This window comes from Aspergillus tanneri (genome assembly GCF_003426965.1).
Source record: "Aspergillus tanneri strain NIH1004 chromosome Unknown AapTan_8_pilon_pilon_pilon, whole genome shotgun sequence".
Lineage (NCBI taxonomy): Eukaryota > Fungi > Ascomycota > Eurotiomycetes > Eurotiales > Aspergillaceae > Aspergillus > Aspergillus tanneri.
In genome coordinates this window covers 572,166-599,562 of record NW_022984635.1, presented here as the reverse complement: position 1 = coordinate 599,562, position 27,397 = coordinate 572,166, and the positions used below count along the sequence as shown (strand labels likewise).

Sequence of the window (27,397 nt, the reverse complement as noted above, 5' to 3'; positions counted from 1 at the left end):
TCGGGTTAATGAGGCCGGGGAATGGCCGAATCCACCGCCTAAGGAGAATGTCGGGGAAAACGAAAGAACAACGGCAGGGTTTGATCAGGTCAGACCTGGTCAGGTAGCGAGTTCTGCGACCTGCGGAATAACTTCGAATATCGGGATCAACAGAAGAGGTAGAAGAATCAATCCATGACGGGGGAAAAAAAAAAAAAAAAGAGAGGGGTGGATCGGCCAATGATTGTGGACATGGCCCCACCAACCCTTGCCCACGGACCTCTTCCAACAATCGAACAAACCGGAGGGCAGGAGATGGCCACGCGCAGGCTTAGGAGTCCGAGTGCAGTACGGTGGTAGTCAGGTAGGTTCCATGCATGTTTTGTCTGTAGCATTTACTCACGAAGTATTCACTGGTTTGTATGTGACTACGAGGTTCGGGAGTCAAAAACATAAGATATCCACAGAATACTGGCATCGTATATAGTAGATTCTAGCAGATACTAGGGCTAGTGGGGCTGTCCATACTCCACAACTTACTCCATAGTACAGAGTCATTTGGGTATTCCGGAGCACATGGAGGTGCTCATGTCAGATCTAGCCCTCCGATGGATGTCTTGCAGGTGCCTATCTACTTCGTAAAGTGACGGTACAAGGTAAATATAGACAAATAGATTGGGAGAAATTCCCTTGCCTGAGAGGGATAATTCGATAACAAACTGGTCTATTTCTGTTTATCCGCCATATGAACTGGTACTAATGTGTGTGCTATGGCTCATTTGGATACCTAGTGAATTATAAATTTGCTTTTGGACAGCTGTCACTGACATAGTATTGTTAAATAACTTTTAACAAGGGAATAGAGGGGTTTACAGTATATAGAATTAATTAAATAAACAGACCCCTGTAATTATAGGGATGGATTCACAAAAGAAGAGACAAGACAATAAATTCTACCAGCGAGAGGCTTACCCAAACAGGGTATGGCAGCGGATGCTTGCCACACCGGGACTAGTGCCTCTTCCAGCCACTAAAGACCACCGTTTTGGTGGGGCATCGGCCAGTCGCAAACGCCACCGTATGACCTCAGGACCCGCTCTTGCCGGCCTGTTATGGTTTGGATGGAATTGGAATTGGGTTGCCCATTTTGAATCACCGGGGACTAGCGTCATTGTGGATTCCCTGAGGATTGGTTCCTGCCGAACTACTTAAGAACATTCATTCCCTATGCTTCGTTCTGGAATTGAAATCACTTATCCCAGAACTGCCGTCTTTGAACCTCTTCCCTCTACCGCCCACCAATTTCAACTCCCTACTACACCCAAGATCTAGAAGAGACCCCACCATCATGCCCAAAGTTTGTACCCTCATTACCCCAGGAATCATACACAAACTAACTAGTCTCTTCTATAGATCACCGAAATCTTCTTTGACTGCGACAATACCCTTGTCCTCTCGGAAGAGTTGGCCTTTGAGGCGTGCGCCGATCTCGCCAACGAGATCTTGGAAAAGCGCAACATCGCGGACCGCTACACTGGGGAGCAGCTCATCCAGGACTTTGTGGGCCAGAACTTCCGAGGAATGATGATCTCACTTCAGGCGAAATACAACTTCGAGATGCCCAAAGAGGAACTCGAGGAATACGTCACCAAGGAGGAGGACAAGGTCATTGCCAAGCTGGTCGCCAAGGCCCAGCCATGTGTTGGCGCCACCGAAGAATTGGAGAAGCTGTTCGAGGCCAAGAAGTACGATCTGGCAGTGGTCTCCTCGTCCGCTCTTCGTCGCGTCGTGGCTTCCATCAAGAAGGTGGGTCAGGACAAGTTCTTTGATCAGGACAAGGTGTTCAGTGCTGCCACTTCGCTCCCGAAACCGACTTCCAAACCTGATCCGGCCATCTATCTTCATGCGCTAGAGGTTTGCAAGAAGACCGCCGAAGAGGTGGTTGCCGTTGAGGATAGCAAGTCCGGGGCTCTCAGTGCTATCCGTGCTGGTATCTCGGTCATCGGCTACGTTGGCAGCTACCATGGCGACGAGAAAAAGTTCGAAATGGCCAAGTATCTGAAGGAACTGGGGGCTAAGGTGATTATGAAGGATTGGTCCGAGTTCCAACGGTGTCTCTCTGAAATCGAGGCCGCATAAATGCTACCATTTATCATTTTCTTTTTTCACACGAGTTATGACAGCAAGCGCAGGTCGTTATGGAGCCATGGGTTTTAATTACTTTTAATTTCGGTTGTCGAATACCTTGACTACACCGGTCGGTCCCATGATATCATCTTCATGACTGCAGACTAGAGGGTTCGATTCTCAGTCAATTTTTTTCTTTCAATCCTCAAAATCTTTGCAAAAGGGAATGTGCATAATAAAATTTTTTTGCAGCATAGACTAGTCTTAAAGAGAAGATACTGTCGGGTGTCTATAGCTGATACAATAAACATTCATTCAGATTCCATACTGGTAACTGTAGGTAAAAACTAGTAAAGTAGATCGTGAGTCAATAGCCTGGGAGCTCCCTGCATCCTGTCCTGTATAGAGACCTAACCGTGCCCAACCTACCCAGCAAATCATATTAATCTCCCCACTTATTATATCCCCGGGTAAGTTTCGTAGTTGACAAAGATAGGCTAGTACAAGGGATCGTCTCTGGAATTGTTGTTTGGGAAGACACGTCGTCCTTCCGGGATGTTTACGAGAGATTGTGCAGGATGTCTAATCCCAGGGTTATTTCTGGGGTCTTGAGCACATGTCTGCTGCGTTGGAGAGGGTGGTGTCGAGTCCGTAGAGGTAGATCTTGCATCGGGCTTGGATGGGGTCGGTTAGATCGTAGGATAAAATGTGATTTCGATGTCTAGTGGGGGGGGAGGGGGTATTATTATTATTGGTGGTAGTTGTAGCGGTGGAGGGAGTGTGATTGCGGGAGTGGAGGTGCTCTTCGACGAGGGAAATCGGTTGGTTGAAGGGACTTCGTAGAGGATTCGGGGATAGAAGAGAATGTATATTGGGAGGGAACGGAGTGGGCTACGACGCATTTTGCGGCCGGGATGAAGTACAGCTGGACGGTGGTCGAGTCGTCGACAAGGTCGAGAGCGATGAGAGTTTGAGTTCGCATAGGAAGCATGTCTTCGAGACCGGGAGTGTTTTATAGGGTTTGTTGTTCCGTGACGCTGAGACATAGGTTATTGACGAGCTCGTGGTACTGATCCAGGTTGACATCCCAGCCGAACTTTTGCAGCTTGTTCAGGGACTTTTCGATAGCTAATTGCTTGAACTGGTTGAATTGATCATGGCAAGTGCCGCTGGTGTAGTTGATCGGCTCGAAGGCAATGCGGACAGCGGATTCGACCGTTGAAATTTCTGGCTAAACTCGAGGGTGCGACCTGCTCTGATGACAGGCTTGTATCGTCCTGGGGGTTGCGCCTTGGGAACTGTGCCCAGCAATGGAATGATATAGTGGGCAAGAGGGCTAGGTATTAACATTGTTGGTGGATGGATTAGTTGTCGTTGACCAACATCTTGCCGAGCAAGGGAGCAGAGATATACCACCAGTCATGCTGGACTTGGGCTGAGAACATACACCGAAGGGGAGGAGGAACAAGAGACAGTAGGCTTTTGTGTCGCGCTGATATCTGGTGTCCAAATTGACAAGCCGGTGGGATTAAACCGATCGATAGCCTTTGGTCTGTATATTCTTCAAGCAGTAAGGACTCCGAAAGCTGAGACTGGGATAGATGATAAAGAAATACTTCAATGTATGAGCTCTATGGCAAAATGGAAAAACCTGAATTCTGATTCTAGAGACAATTGGAGTATAGTGAGACGGTCAGCGCACCGGCCCGACGAGTCAGTATCAGCTGAGATCGAATGCAGGCCAGGAATTAAGCATATGGTCATAAGGTACAAGCATGTATCCGTCAACCTGTGCATTGATGTTGCCTTTTTCTTCGGTAGGACAACAAGGATGGCATGCAATCCCTCCCATGTTGTATTTGGTCTGATGCATCTGGCGCTAGGGTCCAGCGATGCTCCGGAATGATTGGGCAGTGTCGCTAGATTGACAGATACACAGTACATTTTTAAGAGTCCACAGCATGGCCAAAACCACCTAGACCCAAACTTTTTCATCAGAATCCTTCATCTAGCGAATCTTCTAAAGCGATAAAACACTAATTATACAACCAGAGGTACCTGGATGGGTACGATAAGATAAGGGCTAGCCCTCGTGCCCCTCACCGCCACGCTGACGACGTGAATCTACCTGACACTGTTTAGAAGACTGGCTGGACCACGAATTGTTGTCCTTACCTTAGACTCTATTTGAAGCGATTTACAGTAATCCTAGAGTGGATTCTTCACCTAAAATGCCAGACCAAAAACCTGCATCCACGTTGTTGTCGAGGGGCCCGTTGGTATGTTCATCATTGATCTTGCTCAGGATTGCTTAGGATGGATGAGTCTTCCATTCCTCCATATTCATCACTATTTATAACACCTGGTCATTAGGACCCCAAAGAAGCCAAATGGACTAGACTGGTCAAGACCACTTATTGTGATCCAATGGGGGTGGAACGAACATGGGAGTCGGCGGAGCGACAGGTGAGATTGCTCTTTTGTCCCACTGTGTCTGTTGGCATTGTGTCACAGCTCGCAGCAAACAACCATCAATAGTACGACCTTTATATGGAACATTGTCTAGAATATGCCTGCTGATTCATCTGCTGCATAGACTCGGCCTCCAAACTGCGAGATTGACGGCGTGGGGATTGTCACCATTCTGAACAAGTCTACAGGCCCTGAACTTCTCCTGCAGAAACAATACAGACCGCCCATTGATAAGGTAGTCATCGAGGTGCCGGCTGGCCTCATCGATGCCGGAGAGACAGTCGAGGAATGCGCCGTGCGCGAGCTGAAAGAGGAAACAGGCTACGTGGGAGTCGCAGAGCAGACAAGTAGTGTCATGTATAACGGTATGTGACGGCGATTCAGTTGTGTTTACCTGTGATGCCAGGCTCGACTGTTGATTTAAACTCACTAACCTGAAATTGTGAATAGATCCCGGGTTCTGCAACACTAATCTCAACATGGTTCACGTGCGGGTGGACATGTCGCTGCCCGAGAACCAGAACCCCAAGCCAGAGCTCGAGGACAACGAATTCATCGAGTGCTTTAGCGTCCCTCTTGCTTCTCTATTCGATGAAATGAAGAAGCTAGAGGCGCAAGGGTATGCCATTGATGCTCGCGTGGGAACCATTGCCGAGGGGATTGATCTAGCGAAGAAGTGGAAGCTATAAATGTCTCCTTGTCAATATTGCAGTCCCGGACTTTTGTGTCCTAGCTGATCCATCGTCATGTTCATAGACAGTTTATTACGCAACAGGTTAGAATCTTTCATGCCACCGTTTCTCCCTGGCTACTAATGGCATGGAGAGAGCAGAGCGTATGTTGCCGAATTCAGATGCGCCCCTCTTCTTTCAGCCCCCTATACAGTGCCCAGGCGGCAAGGGACTTTCCATCCCGCAATCCTTCCTTCCAGAGCTCCTTCATCGACACTACCTTCAACGTGATCTTCTCCCCCCTTCTCCCGTAGACCTGTCAGCCGTCCTTGCATTGCGTCGATTTCTCTGCGCGGCATCCGCTTCTGACACAAAAACAAGGGAATGAACTCGTCACAGCCGCCGGGTGAGGGATACACAGCCTCCTGCAATATTTCACTATCTGCCGACCGGGCGATCGACTGGGCTGCCAGCGACGTCATGTCTACGAGCTCATGATGGGAAATTATCAGACCCGTCTCTTCCTGGATTTCCTTCGCTGCACCTCCGACAAAAGAACCACTGTCGTCGAGCATCCCCGCCGGAATTTCGGAAAAGGCAAGGGAACCGGCGGGAATCCGAGGTTGGATGGTCAGAATGGCTCTTTTTTCTTCCTCCGCCGATGGGGGTACATCGTCGGGTTGCAGTACGAGCTACCCTACCTTAGTACCCTGTTGGAAAAAATAAAAAAATAAAAAACAATAATCAAAATAAAAGGAAAAGAGGGGAGTGAGACTTACCAGCATTCCGACACTACCACCCCGCAGAAAGACGCTCCCCGGAAGAGATTCCCCGCTTGCATTAGACACCTCTGCCTTTAGCTTCACGAATCCCAGACGTCCACCTTTGAAGTAATCGACGGCTTGGACGACGATTTTGCGTAATACGTAGGGATCCTTATAAAACTCGTGCGAGTACTGACGCTGTCGCTCTAACGAGCGCTGTAAGGTGGACAGCCAGACTTGAAAGGCCGGAAACCGCCAAAGGTCCTCCCTATTTAGAGGGCCCGTGATGGGGAAGCCTTTAGGGACACTCGACATGGGACTCACTCTTGATCTCGTAGCCACCGGAATTGATAAGAGAGGCCGAATACACCGTACAGACCGCCACGAACGACTCATAGATGTCTAGCAGAGAGTATAGAGAGAGTATGGAGTGCTATTGTAAGTATAATAATAACTGAGCGGCGGGATAGCCTGATCGGGCAGCTGAGTCAGCGCCCGATCGGGGGTTATCCCATCGTGAGATTCATCCCCGACCATTAATGGCATCGTCCTCGCATCCCCTGCGTGGGCCTCGGGGATGTCTCCTAAATCGAGGGGTATCTCCATGCCTCAAAACCTCGTTGTAGCGAGAAGGATCGAATCAGATTGACGATGTCCCGCTTTGGACACGACATCCACTGCATCCACGGTCCCTCTCCCTTTTTTCGTCGCTTGGATCAATCTGGAGCTTCCATAGGGATCGCTCGTTTTTCCCTTTCCGGTTATTCGTCCTCCTCGCTCGTTGGCGGTATTCCATTGCAGGCTGACCTGTTGGGCTGAGCCTGGCAACCAACGTTGTGTCAAACGTCACTTCCTGGCGAGCAGTCATGGAATAAGAGGAACAAGGCACCTAGCACTGACTGATCCCCAAGCCCTATCTAGTCTCATCCGGGGATTTATCTCCGGAGGATCTGGGTCTGGCTACTGGGTCGAACAACCTCGTGGACGAGGACGTCTTAATAGTGGCCTGCTCCTCCTAGATTGGACCCTGGGCTTCCCTTTATTTACAACTTATGTTGCTTCTTCTGATTTGTGACTGCTACTGTTACCCGAGGAGTTATGGTTTAACAGCTCATCCCGGGCCCTATCCAGACTTCCGAATCCAGTAATAGCTTCAAATCATGTTCCTCCCGTCGAATTCATTCATCTAATTTGGTTGTGCCAGTAGCCATGTTTGGAGTTGCCATCATCTGATCTGGATCTTCCACTCGTGTCTCCAACAGATTTGGAGTCTTTTTTACGTACACAGTCGTGAATTTCAATCTACTACTTCCTACTCGCTCATTGTATAAGGCTATCCAAATACATTCTATCTTTCCCTACTCTTCGCGGATCTTGCCGCTGCATGTGAGTGTCTGTGCGTTTTTAAATTTTAATTATTTATTGCTATTATTAATTGTTTTGTGAATCGCTACATCCATCCGCTCAGTGCATTCATCTCTTTGATCTTTTCGCTAGCGTATTCCGTTCTAGAGTGACCTCGTGGTGATCTAGGCGTGAGCAACTTACAACCTGCTTAACGCTGATACGCCAGTTTGTTAATCTGATCCCTTCACGGTTTCTTCGCAGTTTCTTCACGGCGAGCGTGAGCCTGTTGGATCCTGTTGATATCTGTATTCCCTAAAATCTCAGAGTATATGAGCTCGCTCCGTTCTCCTGTCTCTTTCTCTGTCCTCTTTCACCCACCAACCTTTTCCTTTCTCTCTCCAACGTACATCCTCTGCTGCTATTATCTCATTTTGACAACTTGTTCGCTTTGTAAGAAGACTTTACATTTTCTCATCTAATCCACGGCAATCTGCTTACAAGCAAGACCTGCTAATGTCTCACTCCATTGCTTCTGAAGACTCTGGGAACGTGCCACATATTTCTGACACCCCCATCGGACTTGTGCCTCAGACCTCAGGAAGCAGATCTGTGGTTACTGCTTCCGACTTGGAAAACGCCATGGAACCTAATGGCCACGGCCTTGTGGGTAATAGCTCCCCTGGACTTGCTCTCGATTTCCCTCAGCCTGCTGCTCATGCCCACGGTCAGTATCCCTCCCTTGAGCTTAGACATCGACATCACTGACAAATGGGTAGACAATCAGAACAGGATTGTCTTTGGTAATTTGGCAGTCAATAGCCAGCCTATTATCCCCCGGCCGTATGAACTGCCCCCTGATGTATCTTTGACTGTAAACAACGAAGCTTCTCGCAACATGCTCGCCCCCTTTCGTGGGCCTCCGAACGTGCCAGATGGCGAGCAGAGCCGAAATGCGCATGTCTTGGTTCAGTGGCCAAGTGCCTCTCCAACCTCCCATGCTACTGCACTGCCCGCCATGAACGAGGACCCTTTGCATTCGTACCCTCATCATATGGCTCATCAGCACCTGGCCTATATACATATGGTCCATCAGCATGCTGCAGCTCAAGAGCAGGCTTACCGGCATGCAGTTCAACAACAAACGGCCCAGCTTCACATGGCACAAAACCACGTCTCCCACCAGCATCTAGCACTTGGTTTTACCTATCCGATGCCGAATGTGCAACCTCATGGCGCCATGGGGCCACAGTTTCAGATCGTTGCGCAGCCGCCGACCCTCGACCAGCTCGTCCCTCCGGGTCCCTCTCGAGTAGCCACCGGCGCCGTCAACCTTGAGCAATCTACCACTCGACTCCGTTCTCCGTTTAATGCACCGTCGGCCACAGCTGTTCACCAGCGGCGAATTCGTGCCATGACCAATGGGCGGGGCGGACACACTCCTGGGCCACATGCTGATTTTCGCAGTGGGGTGAATGCGCAGACACGCAACCAGCCGCCCAACGTGTCCCTCCCCACGGGAGCAGGATCTGGTCCCTCCAACCCGATACAGAATGACGTCGCCGCCGCGACCCGGAGCATGCTCAACGGACCTCACCAAGGCCTACCTAATCACCTCGAAGATCCCCGGGCGGCAGGGACACCTCCGAATCTTGCCAATACCAACCCACCGCGTCGCCCGGAATCCCCTCAGGGCCTCGACCGTATGGAGGGACGCCCCGAGTCGAAGGAGAACGAGGACCTGACCCTTAGCATGGAGTGTAAAATTTGCATGACTCAAATTGTGGACACGGCTTTATTCCCATGTGGCCATGCGGCCTTTTGCCGTTGGTGTGCTGAGCAGTGCATCCCTTCATTTCCTCACGATCCGACTCGCCCTAGAGAACCTTCCTCATGCCCCTTGTGCCGTAGCGTTGTCCGACAGAAGGTAGAATTTTTGATCCAGCTGGGCATGAACTGTATTAACGATGATAGGTCCGCATCTACCTGGGTTAGTAGCGTCGGCGCAGCTTTTCAAAGGTCATGTCATGGCATTGTGTCTAACTGGATACTTTTTTCGCGATACTTGGGAATCCAGATAGTCGCTGTTGATTTCATCTGAGAGATGATTGGTTCTGTGTGGTCGCATCTTATGCATTGTGGTTAGGATTTGGTTTGGCGTTGTTGATGGGTGATGGTTCTATGAAACAAGGACTGTCATGGTTGATGAACTACCGGGTGATGTCTTTCCATCTGTTGTACTTAATCTCCATGGATGAGGGACCAGGATGGACTGAACGAAGCTGGGACATCATCTGGAATGAACCTGGCACTGTACGAACTTTTCTAGTACCTCCAGCGGAGTTCAAAGAAAACCTCTATTATACTCATAGCACTGACCTCAAATCGTCACTGCTATCGTGGTTCTAATTTGCCACTCTCCGACAGGAAATAACCTCATGTCTGCTCTATTGAAACAGCTTCTCATATACGCCTCTCTTGGCAACCAGGAGAGCAGAGCAGCGTAGTTGTTCTTCATAGATGATATATTCTTCCATATATTGCTGACAACAGCTTCTAACGCATACACTCATCCAAGGCGTATTTTCCGCCCATTAACACAGGCAATCGCTGCGCAATACTACGCGAATACTATGTCAATGGAGAATAATAATACGACCACTTTACCTAAATCGTGCGAAAAAATCTCATCTCCTTTAGGTAAAGTCTATGAAGTAGGGAAAAGCATACAGTAATCTAACAAGAAATTATGTGTAATTTTAGGTATAATGTTCGTCCACGGCGAAGTACAATTACCACAATTGCAATAAGAAAATTAAAACTAAAGAGAACCAAATAGGATATCCATTTCTCCGAACCACATACGGTATAATTGGTGTGGGGTGAGAGTTCTAACTGGATGACTGTGGTTGGAGGGATGTTGATTCTTGGGAGTGTTGTTACAGCAGCGATAATCAATAAAAAACAAGGCAGCACGTAGGCATGGGTCAAGGAACGAGGTTTGTGATAAAGAGGAAGCCGAGATAATAATTACAAAAATCAATGGCGGGGCACATATTGGTCATTATCAGCCTAAGAATACAAACCCTTGCCTAAATAAGGTAACTGATCTTATTACTTTTGTTGTTTGTTGTTATTGTTCTCATTGTTGTTGTCTCTAAATCTAGGCCCACCAGGGATAATGTTCAGCCCACGTTTACCTACCAATCTTCTTTCTTACTTCTTTTCATTTCTTGTTTCTCTTGCATAAAAGATCAATCTTTCATTGCCCTCTTTGAAACCAACGGACTGGACGCATTCACTCTAGTGTATTTGTGGGCGTCGATACATGCTTGTCTCGACTTCGGGACGGCCGGTTGTACTCGCCGGATCATCACGGATTCATAGTCATTGATTATGTCTTCTAATTCTTGAGTACTCTCACTCTTCTTGGTAGAAGTCAGGAGGTTAATGGATACAGAGACATCAATATCTCCGTGGTTAGCCGCTTCCCCTCGAACTGTTCGGGAAGGGATTCCCATTAGATGGGATTCAGGATAGGAGATTCCCATTCCCACTTACGTAGAAATCCGGCCCCGTTTCCCGTCCCATATCCCATATGGGAATTTTCCTTGGGGATTAAGGTTAGAAAGGGAAATTCCCTACCGGAAGTAAATTATAGAAGGAAATTCCCACCTCGTGCCAAGACCTTCGGGAAGAGATTCTCAGTAGACGGGATTCGGAATGGGATATTCCCTTTCCCCTATTTTTCAAAAAAAAAAAATATCCCGACGGGAAGGGAATCCCATCCCGATTTCCCATGGGAAAATCCCTTCCCAACGGTCAGCCTAGGACTCTTTATAGCACGCCAGGAACAGTCCAAGGCTGCACTAGAACGTATCGGGAAGCCATACCGTAAACAGTAAATTCTCCGGTCCTCGCTATACTATTGAAAAAAAGGGGGTCTGCTCTGGCAGGAATTTATGATTTAATTTAGGGATTGGACAGGAAAATGTTAAGATAGAAATAGAAAAAGGAGAAAAGAGAAAAGCTACTTCTGCCCATGAAGAAGGATATTTTTAGCATTGCTTCGGTTGTAGGTTAAAAGCAGAAAACATGGGATTAAAGCGGCGGTTCACTACTAGAAATAACAGGTAGAAATACAGCTAGCTGTACGAAGTAAAGGGGAGCTATTATCCGCATCAATTTCAGAAATTCTCGCATTCAATTGATAATAATATTATTCAAGTTAAGCCTTGCCAAGTCAAAATGGGGCCAAGTCGGCCGGCCAGTAGTAGCTTGGTGTCCCACGGCTGCCTGTCCGTTAGGGGCTTCAACCTCTATTCCTGAACACTTGACCCCTCTTATTCACCTGTATCCTGCCAGAAAGATGTCTGAGTTGAGCTCCGTATCTACCCATGTTTAATATTATTAACAAGCGTGCTTTAGCTATACCGTTAAATATGGGAAATACAGGATTTCCGAGCAAGGCCTGTCATACTTGTCGCCGTCGGCGAGTCAAGGTGCGCCCATCACAAAGCAATCATAACTGCTGCTAACACGCTATAAGTGTGACTTTCGTCGCCCTGGTTGCATGCGCTGTGATAAAATTGGCCAACTATGTCCAGGATATAAATCCTCGGATAGCTCAGCTAGTTGCTTTCGGATTATGACACCGGCAACCTACCGCAGTCCAAGGCGACTGCGTTACCATCATAAGTTAGTAAAAAATGAGAAAGAGGATCAGAACCACAGAGCACTAGAGCGAAAATATTTGACTTGTCAACCCGGGCCATTGCCCCTTTATAAAGAACTGACGGAACAATGGCAAACACATGTTGTGCCGCTAATTGTGAGCCAGTTCTCGGTCACCACCTCTCGGGGCGCTCGTGTGTACGAAACATTCGAATTTCTGCCAGAACTTCTTGGCACTGCTGATTGTCAATCGGCCCTCAGTCACGCTTGCGACGCGATTGTGTCGGCCTATTTTGCAAACCGAGCCCGATCCAGCAGTCTTGTGCTGAGCCATCGAAAGCTATATAGCAAGGCTCTATGTTCTCTCTCCCAGGAACTCGCAAATCCCGAAACACAGAAACAGGACTGTACATTACTAGCCGTCTGGGCTCTCAGTTTATATGAGGTGAGATGTCCTGCACAATCATAACAGTCTTGTTGTCCCGTTTACAAATTCAATCTCTCCTATAGCTCATCGTAGGGACGCCGACCGGAGAATCTCAGCTCCGCCCCCAGGGTTGGAATACGCATTGTCGGGCTATGATTGGGCTCCTGCGATCAAGAGGCCAGGGGCAATTCGACTCCAAAAGAGGGCGCCATTTATTCCAGCTGGCTTACCATAGCGCTGTATGTTCTCCGTTACAGATTCCCTCCAACACCGCCTCCTCATGCTGACATGCCGGGGCCTAGCAAATCCAATTAATACAGGCAGGCGAATCGCCTCCGCCAGAAGCAACCGCATGGTTGAAATCAATGCAAATGTCGTCGACTGCGGAGAAACTCATTTTCAATCCGGCGCTCCTGTACAGCGATCTGGCTTCCCGAATCTGCAATACAATCCAAACTTTGATGACCGAAAGCTCACGCGAAAAGATATTTTTCGACATAATCGACATAGCTGGGGCCTACAATAATTTGAAATCTTCAATAGAAGGGCTATTTAATCAGCGCACGGCCTTGTGGTTCGGATCAAACGAATCAGATGATTTAGTGACTGGGAGAAGCACTACATGGTTAATGGAACAACATGCCCAAAATTACCTCGATGCCTGTCTCCTTCGGGTCCTTCTTGGCATTTTGGAACTGCTGTCTGAGACAAGCAGAGTTGACCTATCAGTTCACCAACGACGTGAGATCTTGCGTTTACGACAATCTATAGTCGCCAACCTCCGGGCCCTAGCAGAGCGCATCCTGGGAACTCTACCACTTCTCATGCCTGTTTCTCCACCCGGGCATTTGAACCAAGGTTCCGGCATTCTTCTCACATGGGGACATGCTTTTAAGCTTCTGTGGCCGTTAAAATTAATTTCATCCTCTCCTATTCTGCTTGGACGGCATCGTGCCGCTGCCAACTCTGGCTTACGTCGACTGGGATACGAGTCAGGGATAATGCTGGCGGTGGAGACATAATATGCTATAACGAAGCATTTATAATGTGCCACGGCCTGTATATAACAAGGTTTGCTTCGTAGGGGTGCGACAAGGTAGGAGCGATCCATTATACAAACGAACATAAGGTACATGTTGCCGTCTCTCAGGCACGATAAAGAAACCACCAACACCGTCTCATCTATGTGACAACTATACAACATCAATCGACCATAATCATGCCTAGGTAATGCTATATCGAATTCTCAAAAACATCAGCGAGCCAGTCCAGGGTCGCCATTGCCAGCTGTGGCTCAGCCCCCATAGAGCAGTGATCTCCTGCTCCGAACTTTGTCTTGAACAGATGGTAATATGCCTTATCACCAAGCATGCGAGCCATCATCTCTGGCTGGCCTGGTGCAAGACCATCATCCTGGCCTGAGGCAACAAAAACTGGACACGTAATGTTATCCAGCATCTCATGGGTAACGGTCATCTGACCCATTTTGTTCAGCCACTCAAAAGGGCTGGAGGTGTTGAATGACCATAGCCCCTGATCAAGCCCCCACTTGAATTCCGTGAGGGTATCGGGTTGGTTGTACCCTTCCCACATTGCTGCATCAAATGCAGTTGCATTCCCACTCTTATACAACTCGACTAGCTCAGTTGGAAATTTCTGCAAAGTCGCTGCCTGAAGACTCAGCATTCCATCCATGACTATAACGGCAGCAAGACGGTTCTCGCGACTTGCTGCCAATGGGGCTAACTGGCCCCCAAACGAAATGCCCCCAAGTGCGATCCGGTTGACGTCGACATCATCTCGAGCTCTCAGCCATTCCACTACGGGAGTCACAGCCTGCCACCACTCTGGGATGAAGCCGATGTTTTGTTCACGACGTACAGTTACTTGACCAGGCCCCTCGTAGGTGACAAAATTCCACCCACGCGCAAGGACTTCGTGGCCTATGGAATGATAAACGTCCTGCTGGGCTCCATCATACCCGCTGCCGATAAGCACGGTAGGACGTCGGCTATCCTTGCCATTAGTCCTGTTGGAATGACCCTGTCTCGGCGCTGGGTGGAAATAGACGGGAATGTTAAACTGTCCGCCGTCGAGCGCGACCTTCTCCGGAGGGTTCGGCAGCAGCTTCATTGCAGTATCATAGTTCTCGAGCATGGAAGACCAGAGGGTGAGGATTCGAGGGTCAGAAGCGTTGCCGTGCAGGAAGAAGTCAGCGGCGCGATAGTATGATGCAGCACGCAGATGAGCCTGGCGCGCAGAGACGGGAAATCTCTGTGGGTTGGCAGAAGCAGCCTGTTCGGCGATTTCGTCCGCAAGGAACTTGAACTCCGAGTAGAAACTTTCGAAGTCACCGGGGCGGATCTGTGAGGCGGCACGAAGGATTTCCCCAGTGGCTGCCCCGCCACCGTTGCTAAGGGAGAGGAAAGTTTCCAAGACAAAGGCGAACTCTGGGTCGCTGCTGAGCTGGTACATGGATGTGGTCGAGTTTTTTATGGTCACATCGGGGATAGCTCTGTGAGCAGTCTATTTTCCTTCTTATCAGTGCATATTGGCCAACAGCGTTGATCTGGGCTTCACCTTACCGCGAGTGCGAATAGAGTCCCAATGCAGACAACTGGACGGAAATGCATTGTGGCAGGAGAGTTTGGCAATCGCAATAAAGGGAACTCGTATAAGGATAATATTTCGTAGTTAATGGTTCGAAGTTCGATATGACGGGTGGCAGGGAGGGTCTGATTTAAATATTTTTCAGTGAGCCTCGTTATTGCTTCAAGGCCACAGAATAATACCAGTCTACTACACCAACTGCTCCCAATTTTTTCTGCTACCGGTAAGGCTGCTAGTATGGGCCATTCTTACTCCATTTGGAAACCGGTGCGAAGTCTTTGGCGGAAGCCAGCCTTTGTATTTATTTTTATAATGAAACCATCATCCTCTGACGCTATATCATTTCTCCCTCTGGAAGCCCATGCGAGACTAAGATTGCCCTGCCAGCTGGAAGTGGCGATGCAATTCGCAGAAATCCACAAAAGTAAGCAATATCCTGAGCCTTACCGATTGTGGAAATTCCATTCGAGCCTAGTCCGTTTCAGGATTCATGTGCTGCAGCCTGAGAACTGTCAGATATTCGGCTAGTCCCGAAGAGAAAATAGAGTACGATTGGTAAAAAGGCCTTATTTCAATGATTTGAGCTGGTTGGGCACTCTTGATTATATTGATCTCACTATTTTTCGTTGTGTGCCCAGCAGGGGTTTTACGCCAATCTAGTCACATGATTCCGGTCCACCAACGGCCCCATTATTCAAGAACTATGAAGAATACCGCGCCAAAGATCCGAAGAGAATGGTGATGTTTTTGATAGCTTCTATTGCCAGGACAGAGCCCTCCTAAACAGTGGCTTCCCATACCCGAAGTACTGGCATTTCTCATGTCCTAAACTGCCTTCGGGCAGATTTATAAGACATCATTCCACATATATGATGTGATGGCTGGCAGGCGGAGAGTCTGTTCCCAAGAGACTTCGCGTCTCAACAGATCCTCAAGCCAAGGCCAGTTACCAATTTGCTCCACGATTAATGTAGACCGTCCAACCCACTCAAAGGCTAACTTGGAAGCCCAGATATCCTCCAGGACAAGCATAGTTGCCTTGATGTTTCCAAAAAACAGCCACTATGAAGCTCATTCATCGTATTCCGTATAAATTCCTGGTCCATTGGGGAAACAGCATTTGCTATATCTGCAGAAGCAGATCGAATAGAAGCCCACAGGGGCCGTTAGCTTTCATGTGAAGAAGATTTTGCTCGCAGCGAGAGCAATAAGACGTCAGATTTAGCGAAAGAGATCCGGTACTGTGTGTAGTCATGCTAAATATTTATTTTTCAAAAATAATATATATGTATAATTATGCTTGCCTGGTAATTTGAAGCAAAAGGGGGCAATCCACCTTATAATTACTTCTGGGATTCGGCTTTCTCGCAGTCGCCGGAGTAGCACCTCGTAAGCTACACTATTATATATACTTTGACGGCGAAGCTAACTAGGCTAAGAACCTTTCCTACTCTCCACGTGTTATATGTGCTCCCCACCGACGCTTAGTGCTTGTTCACAGGATCGCTGCCTTCGCCCTCCGAAGTGGTTGGTCAGTCGGGAGCAGTTGGTATTTTTTCCTTAAGAGAGCCTGGTTGCAAGAGCCACCTATAGTGCTTTTCCCAGTGCGGATAGCAGTGAGATCGGACGATATATATTTAGCTACTATGGATCTTTATTTGGCTTGTGTAGTATAATAATGTTTGCAATTTTTTACTCTGCTGGGATATATCTCAGTCGGATGATGCCTTAAAAATCCTAAATATTTATTGCGCCACTACCACTACTACTACTACTACTACCACCAAGTAGGTGTGATATCCCTATCCTTTAAATTAGTCGTCAAGACCCCCTTTTTTCCTGCTTGAGTACAAAGCGCTTCCTTACCAATTCCTGTCACGTAAGGGAAGCTCCCCTTTTAATCCACTGGAGTTGTAGCCTGTTGAAGGCAGTGGCCTCTAATCCCTGGGGGTACGTCAGTGCATGGTAATGTATTTATTCGCTCGCCTCCATGGTGGACTGTGTCTTCCTGGGGTTCATCATCCAGGCTAGCAGCCAACTACAGAGGTAGGCTGTCTTTGCTGGGTGCCATCTGGGTAGATATGGTGCCGGCCCCAGGATTCGGACGTGCTATCTCTAGGGCACGGTAGCCGATACAGACATGCCTCCCCAAACAGTCTGCTATCAACTAATGTAGCCTAGGGCCCTTCCAGGGGCGCTCTACCATTGCGCCACCCAGTTGGCGATCAACGATATTCCGAGAGCTAAATTAAAGCTTTCTAGGTAGCTAGGTAGGTAGGGAAGTAGTAAATTAATTACCATACACTACATACAGTATGTAAGTTATATGTAATGTAAGATCTCCGTAGCAATACGTCCTGACAAGGGTCCCAACTCTACCTAGGTTGTTTGTACTGAGCAGTGTCTGTAAAGTCCACCATCATTCCCCGTTCTTTCTTTCCTTTCCCAACACTCTCTGTGCCGTAAGAACCAATCCATCCAGCATGGCGGCGTCCATCCCAAGAAATGTGATGCTGATACAGAAGGGTCAGTCATTTTTTGTTTGTCCGCTCAGCTCATGGGTCCCGACTGAGGCCGTTTCCCTGACCATTTTTGTCATATCAGCTGACATACAGACCATCACCAGCGTCAATGTTAGGTCTGCGCCGTGGGACAGCATTCGCTTCTATCGCTCCTGTCACGGCCATGGCGTGGCAGCAAGTCAGGTATGAACGAGATGCACATCTTTTTTTTTGGTCTCGCAGCCGTTGGTATTGACGGACTCCAGGATGCAGACCACCAAGCCAACACTGAAAGTGATCAAGCCGGAATCCGCCCAGCAAGAACTTGCTCGCCAACGCCTCCGGCGTCCTGTGTCGCCTCATCTGGCCATCTATAAATGGCAGGTGCACTCGATCAGCTCCGCCATGGAGCGAAACACCGGACTCCTCCTCGCCGGTGGCCTGTATCTCTTTGGGACCTCCTATCTGGTGGGTCCGTGGCTCGGCTGGGATGTGTCTTCTGCTGCACTCGTCACAGCATTTGGAGCACTGCCTTTGGCCGCCAAGGTCGTCATCAAGTTCTGCGTCGCCTGGCCCGTTACATTTCATGTCTTTAGTGGCATTCGTTATGTTGTCGCCTCCACCGCACGCACACTGGAAAGTAAGTCCCAAGTCATCAAGATCGCATGGGCAGTCATCGGCACATCGGCATTCGTTGCCGCCGGGTTGGTGGCTTATGTTTAAGGGACCATGGTGCGGGGAAAAGATCCTATTGTACGAACTTGCTGCATTTATTATATGGGATGGCATATCCTTTGAGGTCAGCCCAATAGAATTGTTGTGTGACTTGAGAGATTCGTAGAGAGGGTGGGGGAATATTTGGACATAGAACTGCATTCGGTCTGGTTGATACCGAACTTGGGAGGTGCAATAAATGGAGAAATTCCAATCCAATATACGTGTTCAGGAAAAGCGAGTAATAATCTGTACATGTATTAATGGTGTATTATGCAATTTCTGGATCCCACCTGAAGGGACAGGTTCGCAGCAATGTTGAGATGAAGTGGAGTGGCTGGAATCTACTGTTTTCTTAAAAAGTTCTTTGGACAGTTGTAATTTCATATCAGCTTTGTACATATAGGCATTCTTATGCAGAGTAGTGGTCTTCGACAGTGAAAAGGAGACCGGCAATGGTCAAACGCCATAGTAGAGCCAATCCACAGTATGTATACATCAATTGATATTTAGCATTGAACAGGCGTATAAGGATAATATTGAAATTGTGGCATTAGTGACCCCTGATATCCTCACAATCCATCCTCATGGATTTCACCCAGTTATCAAGGCCTTTTTAATGTCACCTACCGCCTGAGAGAGGATCGATAGAGCGGTGTTCACATCCTGCACCTCATTTCCGTGCCATGAAACAAAGTCATCGGGCCGGACAAGGACTAAGTCTGCCCCCCCTAGTTAGCTAACTTGACGCGAATTATCAGTCCCGCATATGCAATCTTGGTGCACTACAAATCCAAGGACCTTACGCGTCTCCGCAAACAAGGCCAGTTTTGGCATGTTTTTTCCCCAACTCGGCTGCTGCGGGTGGCTCTATCAAAGGTGCCATCATTGCCCAAGACGAAATCGATACCTGGACGGTGCATCGCTTTGTGCCCGTGGGATTCGATGATACCCAGATTACATCGGAAGAGGCAGTGTATAGTGTCCTTGGCGGCATGGGTGAGCCTTATGTCATCGAAATTGACCAAATCCTGGTCCGTTCTACGTGGAGGCCGAGTATCGCCGTGGCCAAGTCGTATGGTGGTCCGAAACAGCGGGTACTACTGGCGGGAGATGCCTGTCATCAAACCGTCCCCACTTGTGGGCATGGAATGAATATGGGCATCGCTGAGGCGTTCGATCTCGGCTGGAAGTTAGCGGCCACCATTTCTGGATGGGGAGGATCATATCTGCTTTCATCCTACGAAGCGGACCGACGCCGGATCGCGCAGATGAGCGTGCAATGGTCCCAACGCCATATGGGGAATCTTATGGGCTTGTCGGCTACGCTGCAGTTGGACGCTGACATAATTAATTCGGATACAAACGCTGGCAAGGACATGAGGAATCGGTGGCACGACTACTGCCAATTGAATGACGGACACAATAAGAGCATCGGCGTGGAGATGGGATACCGATATCAGTCCTCCATATGTGTTCTGAGTGAGCTGGATCGCGATTGTTCGGCTCCAGAGTTTGATGCAAGGAGATATATTCCTTCGACGTACCCCGGATGTCGTGCACCTCATGTCTTCCTGAAGAGCGGAACGCCTATTTTCGATCAATATGCGCGGGAGTTTACCCTGGTGGAATTCCAAGACACAGCAACACCATCTGCAGTGGGATTGTTCCAACTCACTGCACACCGGCGCAGGGTGCCTTTGGATGTAGTTTCCTTGCGCGGAGAAGACCATGCGCATCAGATCTGAATGAATTTTTGGACATCTAGAGAAGTGAAGGGAGGCTAGAGGGGAATAGTCATAATGCCGTGATTTGCGTTAAGAAGTGTTGTCCCAGTCCAAGTCTCAGTCCATCCACTAATCTTCACTATGGCCGTCGAAGAACTAGCTTCTGACACCATCCTCATTGTTGGCGGTGGCCCCGTGGGACTCATACTGGCCACAACACTAGCGCATCATGGAGTCAAGAGCGTCTTGATCGAGAGCAACCTGGCGACGACGCGCTGGCCAAAGATGGATTTGACGATCGCACGGAGCATGGAGATCTTTCGCTGCCTGGGCATTGCAGATGGTCTGCGTCAGCGAGGGGTGCCGTCTCATTTCCCATTCACCTGCCTTTTCTCGAGCGGCCTTAATGCCGACAAAGCTATCACTTCGTGGACACTTCCAAGTGTCGATGACTTTGCAGCTCAGATTTCCGCAACCAACGACGCACCATGCCATTGGAGCCCTGGCAGCGCGTCTCGCAGGAGGTGTTTGAGACTTGGATGAAGGAACTGGGTGAGGAGAACCCGATGGTAGACCTCAGGTTTGGATGGAAGGCCACAAGCGCTCGAGAGCTCGATGACTGCGCCGAAGTCCAGGTCACTGACGTTCGTCCTGGGACGGAGCGGACAATCCGGAGTCCATATGGTGTTGGATGTGATGGTGCCAATAGTGTGATGCGAAATAGCCTGGGGATCGAAATAGATGGAGGGCCAATGTAGGCACGAACCTTGCCCTCTCCACCCCCTTCTTTTTTTTTTTTTTTTTCAATTTCTATTTCTTTCCTGAGGAAAAGAAATTGGACCATGCTTTATCCTCATAAAAATAGATGGTGAGAGGGGTTTCGAAACTTGTCTCCGTCGTCAGCTGTCATGGTCTTCGGCCGTCCATACCTGAAATTACCGAAGATACGATACTGAAAACACCTTCTTTGTTTCCTCCCGCTCCCAACAAAGGAGACCCACAATTTTCCGGCGCCATCTCGGACATGACCCACCAATTGTCCGGCGCTAACACCTCCCTAGCGCACCCGAAATTGCCTGAAAACAAGATTACGGGCTTGGCAATACTAATACAGGTTACCAGAACTCCCCTTTCTCCGTCCTCGGCCTCTTTCACCGAATGCTTAAGGCACGCTCAAAATAACTAACTAATACCGGAGCGGAGAAAGAACCCCAGGCACGATATGGAGAAAGAAACTGCAGTTTAGCGTCTTGCACGGGAACTGTACGGCACATGTCGGGCAGCCTGGATGATTATCCCGTGGGACTCACGATAGTTCTTTTGACGGGGATGAGGAATAACAATCCCGAAAATCAAATAAAAATAAGGCTCGTCGACATCGCAACTCCAGTGTTAACATTTGAGAGATCATTCATTACCCTTGGCAGACGAAAGGACAAAGAAAAGGCAAAAGGTCCTGAGAATGATCATCTCTCTCTGAATTGATTCTCGCTCGCCATTATTACGTGTGTTTAAAGAAGTGTCATCATCATTAGGATAATCATGATGTCCTCAGTCAACCTCATGGGCCTGGCCAGCAACATCGAGGCCGTTGCGGAGGCTGCAGAGATCCAGGTCGATGAGGAAAGCCGAAAGCGTCTGCTACAAGCTTGTGACAAACTGCGGAAGACCTTGGAATCCCCGTTTGAATTCACCTTGCGAGTCATTTTTGCGGTATGAGGAGCATCTTTTTCGGTGGCTGAAAGCAAGTACTCTTCTCATGCGGTCCTGCAGGGTCATCAAGCCATGGCACTACGGTTAGGCATCGATATGAAGCTCTTTGATGCTGTAGCTCAGCACACCAAGTCCGGTCCGGTCACTGTATCGCAGCTAGCCAATGCGAGCCAAGCCGATCCTCTCCCAGTTGCCTGTATATTTCAAAACCAAAGGGTGGAAGAACCCCAACGATTTGCATGATGGTCCTTTCCAATATGCGACGGGAACGAAGTCTCACTACTTTGATTTTCTGGCCTCCGAGCCATATTACCAGCAAGCGTTCAACACCGTCATGACCATCTCGCACCGCCGACAGGGACAGAACTGGTTCAACTTCTTCCCAGTGGAAGAAAAACTGCGCGTGGCGAATGATTCGGACATCCTAATCGTGGATGTGGGTGGAAGCCAGGGTGGCGACATCATCGCTTTCCAACAAAAGCTTCCCCATTTGCGGGGCCGACTCGTCCTCCAGGACTTGCCCATCGTGATCAACGCAATCACGGAACTCCCATCAGGCATTGAGTCCCAAGGTCATGACTTCTTTGAGGAGCAGCCCATGAAAGGCGCTCGGGCGTACTACCTACGAACGGTGCTGCACGACTGGCCAGAAAGAACAGGCGCTACAAATCCTTGCCAGGATTCGGGAGGCGATGGCGCCAGATTCGTTGCTTCTAATCAATGAAACCTTGCTACCCGAGTCGAAAGTGGCCTTGTCCTCAGCCCAGGCAGACTTGACCATGATGGTGTTCCTTTGCATCTCTAGAGCGCACAAAGGCGCAGTTTAAGCACTTATTGAATAAGTCGGGATTCGAGCTGGTGAGAGTGTGGATGCCGGAAGGATTTACAGCGAGTTCAGCCGAGCTCGCAGCGCAGGCCACCTTGCTGGAAGCGAGACTAAAACCATTGTCGTGACGATCTATGGAAGCTCAGGCCTAGATGGCCTGATAGGGTAAACATGACACAGATACGTAGATATATAGAGGGTTTCTCTCGTCTATATTAAGCTTTGACATTATCGTCATATCTATATATCACTATATTCAATGGCATAAATCATTGCGGTTGTCGAGGGCGTGTTCAGGATGCGTTGGGGGCCGGATCGATGGTAGGAAGCGGATCTCCTATCTGTGACGAGAAATATTAGAATACTCTTTTCCCTCTTCCCCCGCCCCCCAATTTCGCTCGGTGGGCTCATTGTTGAGGGTATCTCAAAGAAAAAGAAAGGGAAAAGAAAAGAAAATCCTTACCATGCTCTCCCACGAGTTCAAACCCCCGGGGTCATTCTCCAATGCTAACTGCAGACTTGGAGCCAATCCTAGAAAGCTGAGCGCGCTAGTTTGAGCTTTGAATTTGAGTTGTTCACAGCAGAAGACCAAACTCTCTTTGGCAGTTTCGATAATTTGTCGCTCTGGCGCCAGTCCGGCTTTTATCACCTTGGCCTGTGCCATGGCACAGGAAAACAGAACATAGATATCGACACTGGTCTCTCCAGCCTGAATTCGTCGCCTGAAGACGCCCATTGACTCTTCGATGGTGTGGCAGAATAGGTCCTGCGAAAGGCTGTGCGTGATGGGAAAGGCATTTTCCTCCAATTCAGTGATAAGTTCAATGATGAGGATGGCTGTAGCGTGGCACAGTGTGTGCTTGATGATGTCGCCACCACGCACCTTTAACCTGAGGAGCTCATGTTGGCACTCCGGTAAGGAACCCAAGGGCAGCGGCGCATGCTGGACCGTTTGCGGAGGGGATAGGCAAAGGAGTGCATTCTCAGTGAGCACTTTGCGACTGAAATAGAATGACTGATCCGCCTTTGCTTCCACCGCGAACGGAGAATGTAACGCCAGTAGAAAGCGACGAGCCAAGATGTTCAGAACATGGATCTGGAATTCAGTTGGCTTCGGCGTGTCGGAATTGGTACCCATCTGATAGGACTGGAGCATCGCAGTATGAGAACGGCACATGGTATCCAGTTGCATGCCCAGTTTCAGAATCCCCTGGTAATCTTGGCTCGGGGTCTTCTTTAGGGCATTGCAATACCGGAGGATCTGCAGCCGCACTGGCATGGTCTGCATCAGCATACGCAGGATGGTGCTTTGGGTAAAGGAGTTGGCTGTATCCGCGGCAGCTGATGGATTGCTGACATCGACATCATGGATGTTGGATGGCGGCTCGCAGTCGAAATCATCATTGGAGATGGACGGTGGCATACCCGTGTCCAGACATGACTGGATCGACATCTCCAGAATGGTAGCCCACAGGCGTTTCCGGAGCTCGGTCTCAACGGGCGGAAAATCCGGGAAATGGATTCGCGCCTCCTTGTGTAGGCCGAGTCCGACAGCAATGCGCAGGGGAAAGTCGCCTGAGATCCAGACCAACTCGGATGGGTCAGGGAGTGTTTGGCGCGCCAACAGCAGCAAGGCCGAGACCTGCAAAATGGACAGATCGATGTCGAACTTTTCAAAGCTGTCGGTGAGCCAGAACTGCGCCCCATAGATCCACTTGGACGCCAACAGCTGTAGCTCATCGGCGTCGGCGTCCGAGACGAAGCAGGCCCCGATGGCCAGGACAAGGGCAAGGGTGGAGGGAAAGGCCCGGCTTGTACCCAGCGGGTTGTTCCAGTACAACTCATACTGTTGCATGAAGGTCGGAATATGAAGCACTCGGAAGACTGACTCGAACGTGTGCAGGTAGAGTGTTATCAGGCGGTCACAGGTCGACTTCGGCAGCAGATTGTTGGTTATATTAGGTGGGCCTGACTGGGTGTAATACTTTATGGATCGTTCTGACTTAATGATCTGGGCGTAATGTCGGCATTGTCCCCAAAGCGATTGGATGTCAGTGTGGTCCGAGGACCTGTGCAGCAGAAATTTCATATACTCCAACTAGCATCTATCATCAGCAAAGGGTCCTGCCACCCCCTGGGGCTTTATCCAGGAAACGGTTGCTCACCTGCTCAAAGGACGACTGGATGTAATGCTTGCCACAGCCAAAGTTCTTGGCGTGGGATACGGTGCGTCCGGGGAGGTCCACTGATTCGTTCATACTCGCATCCCCGGAGCTTGTGTACATTAATGGGGACAGGGAGAGCGGCATACCACTACCGCTGCTAAACAACGTGGTAGACGTGTGGATTGTAGTGTTAAGGTTAGTGGCGCCATATTCCTCGGATGCAGTGGACAGATCGGTGGCTGCCAGGCCCGCGCGGGGATCAGTCGGAGCCAATGGATTACGATAACCACAAAGCAGTGAGGCATTGCAACATGGGCCGCAGGGCAAGGAGCGATCACATTTCACTTTGCGTCGTCGGCATTCGATACAAGCAACCGCAGGTCGTCGGCGGCGATAGACTTGAGCACTCATCTTGTAGAGCCCTTGTGGGGGGAAGTGTGGGGGAGACCTGGACGACAGGTGAACGACAATGGGAGGCCAAAAGCATCACACGAGAAGGATTTATGTAAACTGATGGGGAGCCACTATTGCCCTAAATCCATCTGATGCCAGGATTAACATGGACCGTCGTCAAGTCGGTTCCCCCTGTTCAAGACGTGATAATTGATCCCCTGACTCCCAGGTCCCCCACCTGCAGGGTTTAAAATCGCGCGACAGAGGTGAGCAACGTTATTGTCCTGTTTGCGTAATTAGGTTGTTTTAAAGCCATCAAGGTGGAAGGTGGTCGTAGTTACGTCTTCTTTAATTTGATAGCATTTTAGCTATATAAAACCAAATTTTAGAGGCCATTCAGCGGGTAGGTTGGCCGTGTCCTGTTAATATCCAGGGAACTGCTGAGTGGCCAAGTATCCCCCATACAACGGAGCCTCAAATATCACCATGACCTTACGTCCGCTAGCGAGGCGATTTTAGTGACTTTCTGGGTTCATTAATTAATGTAACCAGCAAACGAGCCCAACGGCCAGCCATTATGGCAGTAGTGGTGGTAATTAGTGGTATTCTGACCAGCTGGTCATGGTCTCAGGAGCACCTATGTGGGGCTGTCACAGAAGGACTAATTTGACTATTCGCAATTAGAACTAGTAGACGAGCAACGTTGGTACCATTCCTACTCCAGCATGCTTATGTTATTTCGTTATTTCCTACTTAGGCTTAGTGTATTTTTCTTTATTTTACATCCTATCTACTTTCTCTTTTTTTTGTCGGCCAGCTGAATACGCGTATGAGCTAGTATCACTGATCTATGGATAAGGATCCATCATATTGAAAAGTACGGTCTCTATCTCTATCTGGGAGAACTGAATAAAAATGGTTAAAACAAAGGAACAAAATCAGACTGAGCAGATGCTGAATAACAATTAATAGACCCATTTTGTTCGACATTTTTTTATCGCTTCTTCATTATCTTCCTCCGGCCCCCCAAATTCTTTCTATTTTTTTCTCTTCTTGAAAATGACCTTTCGGCCATGTTTACCGTAAGATACGAGGGGAAATGGCTGTAAATAAGGTGCAGCGTGGTCGTGTAAATAAAAATAAGACAGGAGGAGGGGCTCCGCTCGAGGATAAGTTTTTTTATGTTTTCTGTGCAACAAATCTAGAAAAATCGACATAATTCAATGGATAAAACTTTCTCATTTACCTAGCAAATGAATAACAATTCTTGGGATGAACCAAGCCTAATAAACACTCTTCAGACACTCGGCAATAGCCTCTGCCACATATCGCACATTCGCCGGGTTCAAACCAGCAATCGACATACGCGAGTTTACAGCCATATAAACATGATATTTCTCTGTACCACATACTATAACAAAAGTCAAGAATAATATATTCAATCTTATATCTCAACAAGATCTCTATCTCAGATGAAAGTCCAAGGAAAGCAGACGTGCGTGTCTGACTTCCGCACCCAAAATGGTCCCGAAGCCCGGTGCTCCTACATAGACAGCCCTTACCCGCCTCCATTAAACAACCATATAACGTCGACCTCATGGAATTTATTCGGACGCTTATCTTCTTCAGATCTTTATACCACATTTCACGTAATCCATCGTCATTCAGAATCGTCGATGCGATTTTCGCCCTGTAAGCCGGTAGATCGGATGGCTCTGACCGCCGCAGCATTTTCAGAACAGAGAGTGTATTTCACGCCGTATTGCTGGTATACGTGATGAGAAAGACGCATCCAGCTCATTCGTCTGGTCTGGCTACCATTGTTCTTGTTCTTGTCGGCTAGTAGACGGAAGACATTGGAATGAATCGTACCATAAAGACCCATGTTCTTAGCAAAGAATAGACACACGCCGACCTCGAGCCCTAAATCATCAACGAAATGTCTAATACCGAATGCATCATCATCGAGATTCCCCGAATTTGAAGCTGAGATACACAGCGGCTCCCCGGAACCCTGGATGGCCGAGAATCGGCAGATATTCATAGGTCAGTTGCTGATTGATCAATATTTCACGACTATTCTGCACAGATGGCAGTATCTACGGCCGTCCTTGCTCATCACGGTATGCGCCCTGGCCGAGGTACACCTTTTCAGGGCATCTGTCAGTATTGTACTCGGCCATTAAAGTGAACAGTATCTGTGGGGATATATGGGGCGGAATAGAACAACGACGTAACGTTAGATATTGCTCCTGTGGTGATCTCGGCCATTTTGTATCTGGTATTCAAC

At 48.8% G+C, this 27,397-nt stretch overlaps 11 protein-coding genes across 11 annotated transcripts; 6 read left to right on the top strand and 5 right to left on the bottom strand.

The window, feature by feature from the left end:
* Nucleotides 1–1,327: 1,327 nt before the first annotated feature.
* On the top strand, nt 1,328–2,118 carry ATNIH1004_010818 (HAD family hydrolase; the record flags this gene model as incomplete). Its single annotated transcript, XM_033575386.1, has 2 exons — nt 1,328–1,336; nt 1,393–2,118. The coding sequence occupies 2 exons, from the start codon at nt 1,328–1,330 to the stop codon at nt 2,116–2,118; spliced, it is 735 nt and encodes a 244-aa protein (XP_033421241.1).
* A 1,000-nt stretch (nt 2,119–3,118) lies between these two features.
* On the bottom strand, nt 3,119–3,456 carry ATNIH1004_010817 (uncharacterized protein; the record flags this gene model as incomplete). The annotated part of the gene is made up of 2 exons (XM_033575385.1): nt 3,119–3,275; nt 3,311–3,456. 2 exons carry the CDS (start codon nt 3,454–3,456, stop codon nt 3,119–3,121), a joined length of 303 nt encoding a protein of 100 aa, XP_033421240.1.
* An 881-nt stretch (nt 3,457–4,337) lies between these two features.
* On the top strand, nt 4,338–5,267 carry ATNIH1004_010816 (MutT/nudix family protein; the record flags this gene model as incomplete). Its single annotated transcript, XM_033575384.1, has 4 exons — nt 4,338–4,385; nt 4,480–4,572; nt 4,703–4,943; nt 5,029–5,267. 4 exons carry the CDS (start codon nt 4,338–4,340, stop codon nt 5,265–5,267), a joined length of 621 nt encoding a protein of 206 aa, XP_033421239.1.
* Nucleotides 5,268–5,455: 188 nt separating this feature from the next.
* ATNIH1004_010815 (putative NUDIX family hydrolase) lies at nt 5,456–6,328 on the bottom strand (the record flags this gene model as incomplete). The annotated part of the gene is made up of 2 exons (XM_033575383.1): nt 5,456–5,941; nt 6,029–6,328. 2 exons carry the CDS (start codon nt 6,326–6,328, stop codon nt 5,456–5,458), a joined length of 786 nt encoding a protein of 261 aa, XP_033421238.1.
* A 1,545-nt stretch (nt 6,329–7,873) lies between these two features.
* On the top strand, nt 7,874–9,352 carry ATNIH1004_010814 (C3HC4 finger protein; the record flags this gene model as incomplete). The annotated part of the gene is made up of 3 exons (XM_033575382.1): nt 7,874–8,084; nt 8,137–9,272; nt 9,332–9,352. The coding sequence occupies 3 exons, from the start codon at nt 7,874–7,876 to the stop codon at nt 9,350–9,352; spliced, it is 1,368 nt and encodes a 455-aa protein (XP_033421237.1).
* Nucleotides 9,353–13,691: 4,339 nt separating this feature from the next.
* ATNIH1004_010813 (alpha/beta hydrolase family protein) lies at nt 13,692–15,091 on the bottom strand (the record flags this gene model as incomplete). Its single annotated transcript, XM_033575381.1, has 2 exons — nt 13,692–14,984; nt 15,044–15,091. 2 exons carry the CDS (start codon nt 15,089–15,091, stop codon nt 13,692–13,694), a joined length of 1,341 nt encoding a protein of 446 aa, XP_033421236.1.
* A 2,608-nt stretch (nt 15,092–17,699) lies between these two features.
* ATNIH1004_010812 (uncharacterized protein) lies at nt 17,700–20,031 on the top strand (the record flags this gene model as incomplete). Its single annotated transcript, XM_033575380.1, has 3 exons — nt 17,700–17,773; nt 17,836–18,209; nt 19,082–20,031. 3 exons carry the CDS (start codon nt 17,700–17,702, stop codon nt 20,029–20,031), a joined length of 1,398 nt encoding a protein of 465 aa, XP_033421235.1.
* Nucleotides 20,032–20,151: 120 nt separating this feature from the next.
* ATNIH1004_010811 (uncharacterized protein) lies at nt 20,152–20,768 on the top strand (the record flags this gene model as incomplete). Its single annotated transcript, XM_033575379.1, has 2 exons — nt 20,152–20,438; nt 20,471–20,768. The coding sequence occupies 2 exons, from the start codon at nt 20,152–20,154 to the stop codon at nt 20,766–20,768; spliced, it is 585 nt and encodes a 194-aa protein (XP_033421234.1).
* A 784-nt stretch (nt 20,769–21,552) lies between these two features.
* On the top strand, nt 21,553–22,447 carry ATNIH1004_010810 (uncharacterized protein; the record flags this gene model as incomplete). Its single annotated transcript, XM_033575378.1, has 3 exons — nt 21,553–21,723; nt 21,784–21,864; nt 21,914–22,447. 3 exons carry the CDS (start codon nt 21,553–21,555, stop codon nt 22,445–22,447), a joined length of 786 nt encoding a protein of 261 aa, XP_033421233.1.
* Nucleotides 22,448–22,805: 358 nt separating this feature from the next.
* On the bottom strand, nt 22,806–25,125 carry ATNIH1004_010809 (uncharacterized protein; the record flags this gene model as incomplete). Its single annotated transcript, XM_033575377.1, has 3 exons — nt 22,806–22,886; nt 23,013–24,560; nt 24,715–25,125. The coding sequence occupies 3 exons, from the start codon at nt 25,123–25,125 to the stop codon at nt 22,806–22,808; spliced, it is 2,040 nt and encodes a 679-aa protein (XP_033421232.1).
* Nucleotides 25,126–26,767: 1,642 nt separating this feature from the next.
* On the bottom strand, nt 26,768–27,151 carry ATNIH1004_010808 (uncharacterized protein; the record flags this gene model as incomplete). Its single annotated transcript, XM_033575376.1, has 1 exon — nt 26,768–27,151. One exon carries the CDS (start codon nt 27,149–27,151, stop codon nt 26,768–26,770), a length of 384 nt encoding a protein of 127 aa, XP_033421231.1.
* Between the last annotated feature and the right edge of the window lie 246 nt (nt 27,152–27,397).